At 32.4% G+C, this 11283-nt stretch overlaps 1 protein-coding gene across 1 annotated transcript in view; it reads right to left on the bottom strand.

The window, feature by feature from the left end:
- The window catches only part of LOC127869270 (uncharacterized), a 6335-nt gene extending 1793 nt beyond the window's left edge, over window positions 1-4542 (bottom strand). The window contains exons 1-2 of the mRNA XM_052411694.1: window positions 3960-4542; window positions 1-768 (exon numbers count right to left, since the gene is read on the bottom strand). The exon at window positions 1-768 is cut by the window's left edge and continues 218 nt beyond it. Of these exons, the coding sequence (XP_052267654.1) occupies window positions 1-605 (605 nt within the window). The 5' untranslated portion in view covers window positions 606-768; window positions 3960-4542. The remainder of the gene's footprint in view (window positions 769-3959) is intronic.
- Between the last annotated feature and the right edge of the window lie 6741 nt (window positions 4543-11283).

Genomic DNA, 11283 nt, shown 5'->3' with positions numbered 1-11283 from the left:
ACCAGCTTCGTCGCATCGACACTGGTAATGCCATGGATGCAACCAGGTACTTCCAATCTGCTGATAATCTGAAATGCACTGTCTAATAGTTTTAACTTTTTGTTTCTAGAGTCGCATATAACGTATTGGCCGTTGGTCGATTCGCATATGCCAGTTATCAATACATCTTCAATATCATCTTTCATTCGCACATTATATCGACGTGAACGTTTGCATTCAATTATTTTATTTGGTGTTTGCTTTATTATCTGACCTATTCTTTTTAAGTCACGTAAACTTTGCCGTATTCCATCATTTTGTTTGAACCGCAGACTGCATTTCCCTTTGACAGAAATGTCATGTAGCAAATTATCAGCTTTTTCAAATAGCATTATGCTTTTCTGCTCAGCAATAAACATTAACGTCCGACTCTTTTCTCCAACATCATCCATTACATCACACGATATACCTAAACTTTCTCTAAACTGCGCACACATTATAACATCCTTTTCTAGCAATGTTTTCAACTCATCACTTAATGATCGGAGTTCTTGTTTGGTCGCATGCACAAGCGCATTTAAATCGCCCACAAGGTGATCGCGAAATGCTTCTATTTCAAACAACATGTTCTCATATGAAGATTCTAATTCCTTTAAATATGTTTCTCGTCTCTTTTCAGCCGTCGAAAGTCGTCGTTGGATTTTCTTTGACTTCGATTTTAGCTAACTGAGCTTTTTGGACTTGGGAATTGTTCCCGAATCAGTGATAAGTTTCACCTCTCCGCATGTCCTGCCACAACAAATGGTGTATATATGTACACGTACGTTTTGGAATGTAAAAGTTATAGTTATTGCTTTGTATAAAATAATAATGTATTATGTCCATGCTTGAACAGTATTGAATTGTTTGACAGCAGTGGCTTAATCGATGTTCACACAAAAGAAACTTAAATATCAATGACATTCTGTTAATAATTGAAATGGAACTTGTGATTAATACACATTTCAAAATCATATATCGATATGACATTGACTCCCTGTGTAAAACTTTCGCAGCGTTAGGCATTATCCATTCAGAAATGTATTCTTTTTTCTATAAAACAATTATCAAGTACATTTAAAACTATTAACCATATACTTTAGAGTTAACTGTCCTTGACTAAAGCATTAAACACTGAACAGAACAAATGCAATATTTACCGGACTCGATAAACTGATTAACTTATTACGAAGTATTATTATCTATTCAAATTTAAGCATTATCTGGTTTAAAGCCAATCAATAAAAGCAAAGAAGACAAAGCAGTATCGTGTAAGAGTATTATTTTATAATAGTAATAATTTTTGTGTTAATTTTGACCCCAGCAATTTGAAATTTGTTTGATTTTGACCGAATACAATTTCTTCCTTGCGTCACTTTGACCCCACACAATTTTGACTAGCGAAGCAACATCAATCATGAAAACCGAAAGCGCCACGGAAATGACCCAGCTATGCTTTTAACTTACATTATATATGTGTATTTAAACCAAACTCTATCGATTGAAGAGATCCCATGGGACGTCGTTTATCATATCTCAATTTCTTTAACTGAAATCAATGTTTAAATTAAAAAACACACACACAAAAAGAGCTATATTTACATATATTTTGAGTATACTTTTGGCATAAAATATGGTTTAGCTTCGATCCGTTGAGTTTATAAAATTATTTGACCAAGTTTATCGGAAATTAAAAAAACATCATATTATTCTATGATCTTATTATAATACTTGAAATCTATATTGAACTAAAAAAAGTCCAATAGCTCAAAAATAAAATTGCCTCCTCTAGTGAATTCCTTTATGTCAAATAGCCTCGATCAAGTTATCACATTCTTTGGTTTTCGTATATCTTCATTATCTACACTTAAATATGAATAGGACATTTCAGAATGATCAGATAGGGTTATACCAAATATCAAATTTTCTCTAAACAACTGTCTCGTATTACTCTGTGTGCAATTGTCGCGTCAGGCAATTTAAATTGAAACTCGTTGACTTGCTTTATTTACATTCATGGCATTCATGAAAAATAACCCAACTATTGAAATGGAATCAAATTACAAGCACTGAAATCGTATTAAGTGAGAAATTTAAATTCCTTTTATATCTTATTAAATGATCTGCAAGGGGTAGTCGAGAAATATAAACTGTTTAATATGTATTTATTTACAAACAGGTCAATTTTATTCCTATACATTTGGAAAAAATTAAGCAAAATTAAAAAGCTATATAATATATGCATATTATATACTTTGTGTTTTTAGTAAATATCGTTTATTCATACCATGACCATGAAGATCACTAACATAGGAACCCATTTGTGTCATATGAACAATAAATGCGTTTAAAGCTTCTGTCACGATTTAGTTGGCCCATTACCAAGTTTGTTAAAGTCATGCCCCTGGAGATCAAAACTGTCCATGCCCGGGGTCACGAGATTTATATTGACTTGTACAGTGAATAACTTCAATATATTTTCTCTGAAACCGGTAAGGTCAGGGGTTTGATATTTAATGTTTAAATTCATATGGGGTCTAAACTGGCCTCGCCCTACAAGTAACTTGTTTTATGAATATGTATATAGTAAAAAATCATAAAATCTCCTCCTCTGAAACAGCAAGGCCCAGAATTTTATTATTTGGCATATACAGTATTTTAGTGGTCCTCTGCAAAATGAGTTCAAATCATGCACACAAGGTGAGAACTGGCCACGCCCTATGGGGGTCATACGATTTCTAAAGACTTATATAGTTAATATAAATTAGCTTCTAAAATCGATTTCTTAAACAAATAGGGTCAGGGGTTTGATATATAGTGTGTTACATGAAATAGATTTCCTCTTCTAAGTTTGTTTAAACCATGCCTTTGGGTTCAAAACTAACTATTGCTACGGGATCACATAAGTAATATGGAATTAGAAAGTAATTAGCGTTAAACAATTTTGTTCTCTGAAACCGAAAGATTTGTAGGTTTGGTGTGCGACAAACTCTACTTAGTCTGTTCACAACATACCCTTGTTGTCAAAATCGATTCCATCCTAGTGGCCACTTTTTTAATATCACAAATGTTTTTTTTAATAAAATAATTAATAACTTTAAAAAAGAAACTATAACTGTTTCAAAATATAATCCAATTCCCATTACTCAAGACACCACAGCAATATAAAGTTTAAAGGTTAAAGGTGTGGTTAATAGTCTGCTTCGATAACGTATGCATCTTCAGCCGACATCGACATTAAACCCCCCTCTGACCACTGGGATTAAGGTCGTCCGTTTATATTTGGCGCCGAAGGCAGCCACGGCACATTGACCTATTTCCCTCACAGTTACCCATTTATACACCTGGGTGGAGAGGAGCAAGCGTGGGTTAATGTTTTGCTCAGAAAAATTCAGTGCCCGAGCGGGATTCGAACCAGGGACATTCCGATCCCTAGACCAGCATCCTACCACTGGACCACTGTCACCATCAATATATCACTATAAACAAATGTGAGCATAAGTTTAATACATTTCCATTTAATAGATATTTATAATTAATCGTGACCACTTTATGGACAATATGTTGCTTTTGTTCTAAACACTAGTAAAACATTAAGTATATATTTGTCATGATTGTGTATCAATGTTTGGAAACTTAATTAATCAATTATGTTCAAATAAAGCAATACAACTTTCCCCCTGGTATGTCACTTTTACTATTAACGAACTAACTAATTTAATACATGTAGTCTAAATGAAATCACCCCTACACTATTCATTATGACTACTCACAATTTTAACCATTGGTCATTTGACTCGTATACGGTAATTTAACACCACAAGGTCTTTTTATTAAATTGTTCAAAGATAAAGAAACGACAGCTGTGAAAAGTCTATTATTTTGTGTCTTTATAATTTTTAATTATTTGTTAAACAGTGGTTTCAATAATTATAATTTACCTGTGATTCAAGGATACGCAGGTGTTACAGCAGATCTGACCGTGGCCATAACAGAAAAGTTTAATTTTCTCTTCCGGGTGCTCCAAACACTTCTCTACGATATCAACTGTTACCTTGGCAACTGGCCATTTGTCAAGGTCACCTCGACCAAGCACTGAATGATGTTCATAAAGTGTTTTGTGTGGGGTGTTACATTTATCGCAGAAATATTTCGCACATCTTTTGCAATAGGAGACTGCGTCAATAATAATATTTCTCTCTTCACATGCTGTACAGCAGTAGTCCTGCACTGTGTCCGAGCCCTTGTTCAATAAAGAATTTACATAGGCAGCCATTTTTCAGCGTTTTAAAATTTGTGTGTACACAAATTAATTTTTAAAGCATGCTTTTTAAGTATATAAAAAGCATCAAGCAGCGAATATCAAAATAATAATCACCCATTTTGTTCACTGTAGATTTTACACAACCACATTTTACACTTTAATTTTTCGATAACTTTATCGAAGGGTATATAACGTTGAAGAAAATGCCTTTGAGATTATTTTGAAACAAAATACGTATCGATCTTCCTGTCCGGGTTTGAAGTATTTATCCAACATTTTGGTGATACCACGAGTTTAAAATGATAAATTCTACTGGTTTATCTGATTACATGTTATTTCAACTACTCTTTACCTCAAAGAAAGCGTTTTTTTCTGATAAATCGGAAATTGGGTAAAGTTAACGAACTGTTATTCCGAATGATGGTACACGAATACATGTTGAAAATATTTGAATCAGGAATCTCCCTATACAAGGTAAACAACATAACATGTCCTTTTTACATAAGACTATGATATTGTTTGACATAAGTCACTATTTTTTTAACAGTGCCTTATTTACATGGCATAACATGTTTTACATTGAGCTTAAATTTTACGAAACCGATATAAATATTCAATATATGTATACTTGGAATGTTAAGAATGCCTTGCCTTTATTTATGAATAAGAATATTGACTGATCCATTCGAATAAAATAACGCACTTATTCAAATAGCTTTGTATTCAGGTACTATTTCCAAAATATAAACTTACGACTGTCATGATATATTGGCAATATTGCTGACGACTTCATGATGAAAATTAGGTAGAACAAACACTCAAATTGTTTAAAAACAAGATGTCTAACATTTGATACACAGTTCAACTCTGAAACGTATTGAATATGGACGATGGAAGTACATTTCATATCGATACTCGTTTTTTTTTACATTACACATTGATGTAGACGTTTAAGTCTTTAATGTATGGGTACTTGAAATTGTATTTTACATGTGAGCCCATACGAATTATCATTAGATTAAATCGATACAAATATATAATCTATTAAAAATTGTATTATTTTTGGGTTTATAAAATAAAGCTTTACATACATTTTTGGGTATGCTGTGTGCAAGTGCACGTGACAATATAAATCGACCCCCTGAATCACATGGCACGAAATACAAACACATGCGGATCGCATTAATCTTTCTCATAAGGTATTCAGGATTAAATCATAGATTAGAAGATTAATCTATTCCAAATCTTTACATAGATTTAGTTTAAATGCTAGGTTATTTTTAGTATATCAAGTTTTATACGTGTTTGCTAATAGGTTATGTAAAGGAAAGCGCGAGCAAATCCCCACTTTAGTGTCGTATTCCGGCGCTCATTAAACAGAGGAATATAGACGATTAGGAGTTTCAAGGGGCATGTCTCATGGAAGTTTTGATTTAACCTAGTGGAATTTGTTAATAAATTAAACCATGCTTTTACAGGAAACCATGGTTTTACACGAAATACTCCAACTCAGCCAGTTAAGTATCACACCATTCATTACACCGTACATGAATGTATCATTTTAGTATAACTTAACAATATGCAAACAGTATTATATATCACCAGGTTGGTAACACAGTGTTAAATGACATATCCATGTATATTGTGCTGTCGTTAAATAGTGTCACATTAAAATGAACATTGTTCTACCGAACAAATAAACCAATAAATTTATCAGAACAATCCATACTACTGAGTTGACATAACACACGTTGCATAATAATTCAACAATTCATTAGATCGCAAACATTATTGACACTATGTTCTCGATCTAAATCAAATGAACAAAACACAATAAGGGAAATACTACAGTGACATGTACTGCATGTGAACTTTCAATGATAACAAAGATATCACCTACAAAAACAGATGCTGTTTACACTGTTTTCCGACCGAGGATGGATAAAACATGTATCGTTTTGACAAATCGCCTACTCCCTTCTTATAAATATGTGTATACGGTGTTTACTACGTGGAAAAAATCCAGGAAAAGCAAGCAATACCAACGAAACGACAAAGCCATTCCTTTGTTGAGATTGCCATGACAAAAGACTTTGACCGTTATCGATTCAGCTGATGAAAACTCATTAACAAAACGCTATTTATTGTATATATCTAAGTTAATAGTACAACTTCTCTCACGTATGTGAAAATATTCATTTTTGGAATTTGTGAAAACAATTAGAAAAGCTTAATACCCAAAAATGCGTCTTTAAAACAAGGTCCACACTTTTACCAGCAAGGGTTAAAAAAAGAAACCCACTTCTTCAACATATCATACCTTGTGAAAATACAAGTACGATATCTTTCCATGTTAACTGATTTGCGTTATTTCAAGATGGTTGTTATAGAGAGCAAGACGGTGGTATAGTTACATGAACCTGTCACCTAAGAAGCTTAACATGATAAAAGTAAACATATTAATGTTGTATTTGTATACTCCAATGACCAACTTTATTTGTATACTCCAATGTCCAACTTATCTTAACCAATACTATTTGTTTAAAAAAAAACCACGGAGAGCTATATTCGAAGACACTGATGGTCGTACTCAGAAAGTGAAATCAAACGCGTACATGTAACAGTATTTGTCTAGATACTGGACGATTACAATTAATTGAGCTTCAATACACGTGTACTAATTTTACGATGAAAACGCCCATGCTGTATCCTCAAAATATGGAACCCCGTCATCCGATTTGAACATGCAGCAAACCATTTGTTAACTCATTAACATAACATATTATGACCGCAGTAAGCTGGGTATCGCAATCACGCCTATTTATTTGATAATGTTTTTCACACATGTTATTTCTAGGCTAGTGAACATTTAATCAGCAGTCGAAAAACGTTTTACTTTATTAATGCAAAGCAGGACTACCTTTAAGACTTTACAAAAGTATAAACAAAGATGTTATAATCCATGCTTTCAGGCTATAAACAAGGTAAGAGAATAATGACAGGCCATAAACGAAATTAAGCGGTGCGTTTGTTTGCATTTCACTTGATGGTCACGAAGTCAATTCAAGTAATGTTTATTTATAAAGTCGGGTATTTCAAACATGATAACACAAGCTCTGAAGAGCTTTTAAAGCCGACTTCAAGAGCTTTTAAAGCCGACTTAAAGGCATTGTTAACACAGACTTTAACAATTAAAGGCGACATTTACGTAGTTAACTTTTTTAAATATAAGTATTATGATATACCTTAGGCTTCGTATAAACAATATAAAAGCGAAATAAATTAAATTGCTCCACAGCAAATTTCTATATCGTTTAAAAGCCTAAATAATTCTAAAAAACGTATACGAGTTTCGTGAGGGCCTACGCCAGAACATTTATTACGCAAATTTCAAGTATGGATTACTTTTAATATGAATTGCAAACTGATTTATCATCGATGTAAGATGGAAGAAAATATCCGCAATATTTTAATAAGATCTTGTGATATGGGGACTGTATTGGTCTATATATATTTTCTAGTGGTAAAGCAGGCAAAACGTAAAGGTTCATAATTTGCCAATACAATCATCGCAGTCAAAGTTTTTTGCTTTACTATGTCTGATACATAAAGGTCATTCACTTTGAAAGTTTGACAATCTTTCCAAGATGATCATCTATGAATTAAGGTTATTCAACTGTAAAAAACGCCCATTAGTTAAAGAGGATGTAGAAAAGAAGCTTTTGCGACTATATTGTGAATGTTGGAACAAGGGCTATAATTCTGCCACGAATCCAAATTCCTTTCTTAAAGCGCATCTACACATAAACGTTATTCAACTGTGAAAATTTGAGCGAGATTCACCCAATAGTTATTGAGGAGGTCTAAATACAATCATCGAGGCATTCAGAGGTACGGTCGACCGGATGTACGTGACGACGGGTAAGCACAATGCTTAATGCTTCGCACATCGTGTATGTGTGTTTTATATTATAATGCCTTATTTTCATTAATTATCATTTTTGTACCAAAAAACGATACGTCACTAAATGATGACGTCAGTTAATGTGCTTATCTTTAGAGGTATAGTGTCCAATGATTCCGTATCGACTTTGGACAAAAGTGTAGCAATACTTGCCTTTGGGAAAACATAGCCGTGTTATAAAATACCTTTAATGCAAGGATGAATGATCATTTTCAAAAACAGTAAATGTATAAGTTAGTAAGATTTAGCACAATTCATGAACATGCAAGAAATGAAAGAAAGCTTGTATATTTTTTTTAATGTACGAAATAAAATGACGTTACCTTATCTGACGCCATCTTTTGAAGAATTTGTTTGTATTTGCACCATATGAAGAACACTGAAATTAGTTAGGGTTGTTGCCTTTATTATACTTTTTATTTCAATTCTTGATGAAATGAGCTCTGTGTAAAATTGCTATAGTGAAACAATTCAATAACCAAGCTGCTAAATCTTGATGTGTACGATTCACGCAATTTTGCCTTTTCTGATGACATCTTTTGCAGTTCACGACGGCGCATGAAATCCTCATGGTATGATGCAAAATATGAAGAAGAAATACGATTTTGACAAACTAATGGCGTATATCTGACCTCTTCAACACCATATTTATATAGAAAACAAGCAGTGCGTTTTGTTAGCATATAACTTATATGGTATATGCCACTTTAAACCTCATGCAATGTTCAGCAAGAACAAATTAAAGGATTTGTAATGTGATACGGTTGTTTGCTATCAAATGAATAATATACATTATATTTTTATTGACATCTGCCGTTAAACTGTTTGATTCAAAATTAATAGCATGTTCGTAAACCTTTAATTGAACACAAATGATCGTATACAATTTCAGTTTTGTTTAAAAGAAAGGCTATTAAATATTATTAGTGGAGCTTTATGCTTGCAAAAAATTCTGAAGAATTCCAGAAAGTTGTAAGGTGAAATTCGGGCTCTATCAAAGTCGTCATAAATTAACAATTACTTAATAGCGATTTGCAACAAAATCATAATATGTTATTATACGAACTATAGTTATATTTACATACACATTGGCGTCATATTGGTTCTTTGATATTAAGTTTGATCAATTAGTGACGTCATTCGTTATTTTGCTATTAATGCTTTTGATGCTAAATTGTCTTCTTTGGCTACATGACAGCATTCATATGCGGTGCAGATATTTTGTAGACATATGGACGGAGTATATATAAATTAAGCCGTAATGTATTGACTGAAACACTAATTTATAAAGTAGAGATGCTTCGCACTATTGATTTTATTCCTAAGCGTCTATTCTACAAACCAGACTGTTCTTAGAATATATATATATATATATATATATATATATATATATATATATATATATATATATATATATATATATATATATATATATATATATATATATATATTACACGTCTGTAATTGAAATTGTGTATAACTCGCAATTAATGTTGCTATATATTTCCTTGTATGGGACGTTAAATAAATGACGTATTTATATATAATTCTATATTAGGCACCCCTATATACCTTAATTCGTGTTAATATCGGATAAAAAAGGGTATGGAGATACATGTATTTAAAGTGGGAACCCCATGACCTATTTCTAAATCAGAGACCCCGTAACTGGCGATATGTGTGAATATATATATATATACATTCTTAGAACAGTCTGTTCTGTAGTTTGACAGCGAAATTTCAAATTAAAAGTCTTACAATTTTTTAATTACGTAAAGTAAATGTTTTAACTTGACGTGCTTATATGTGATCAAACCCGCCCAGTGTTAACTGTAAAAAAATCACAATAACAACGATGTGTATGGTTGAAGTTGTTGGCTCGCTTTTGACGTAGGTATTTTAGTTAACATTAAGCTATATTTTTTATCTTCCACGTCCAGCTATTACTAAATACTAGTATACTATATTTGTTAATGATACGTTTCTTTTATTGACATACAGTGGGTGTAAATACTATTATAAATAAATGAAATAAATTCATCGTATTTGCGTTTGCCAAATAAAATACAACTCATCCGCAACTATGAAATCAAGTATGCTTTGTATTTAGCGTTCGAGTATTTAGTACAGAATAATAATACACAAAAATATCTCCATTTTATTTGGTAATACATCCAAGTTTCCATCATATAAGTATTTGTATAACATTCATAGATAAATTGTAAGCAAAATTGAAAATTTGCGTTTTCCTAGGGTAAATGAATTCTTGTTGACGCGCTAGGAAGAAGGTCTCCTCCAGCAAGAAGTAGGTTTGTGCGTCTTACAAAAGAATGGTAAGAATAAACAAGGAAGACGACATCAAAGAAATATAGTCTGCATACCAGCAAGTATTATCAAAGATAAATGCAGCTCGATTGCCGATATTATAGTGCGCACAAATGTTGCAACTGAAGAAATACAACTTACGAGACGAGTGTAAACAATAAATAGATAAGGTACCGAACTATGTGCTCTGTTATGTAAAGAGACATCTGAATTTGGATGATATGGGACTGAAGCAAAGTCGTTTGTTGATTATTTCGAAGCATAAGTATTTCATCGAGTACAGGAAAGCTGACAGTTTACTGAAAAACATCTCTGCAAAACAGAAATGCAGATTTATGATTCAAAGAAATAAGAATCTTAAACAATGCGTAATGGAATTTAAAGAAATTGGGCAGAAACTATCCGAATCAAAGAATACTGATTTGTTTAAGTACAAGACAGTAAGATACGTTGACAGCGGAGGCAGATTCTGAGTGAATTATGATATCAAATATATTCGTATTTCATAATGGACAGAACGTTATCTGCGACACGCTTAACAAAAAGAGTAAGTTGTTACAGAGTTATTTTCAAAATAACAATAGTCGGACACTTTAACGTTACATTCAGTCAATTTCTCGCATCAATATTGAGACATTACGACTTAGCAATATACCTTCAAAATATACATGTTAAAATGAGTGATTATAACGTTAATGTTACTTTAATACAT

Source organism: Dreissena polymorpha, chromosome 2 (assembly GCF_020536995.1).
Source record: "Dreissena polymorpha isolate Duluth1 chromosome 2, UMN_Dpol_1.0, whole genome shotgun sequence".
NCBI lineage: Eukaryota > Metazoa > Mollusca > Bivalvia > Myida > Dreissenidae > Dreissena > Dreissena polymorpha.
Note: the sequence above shows the minus strand (reverse complement) of the source record. Positions and strands in the feature narration are given on the sequence as shown.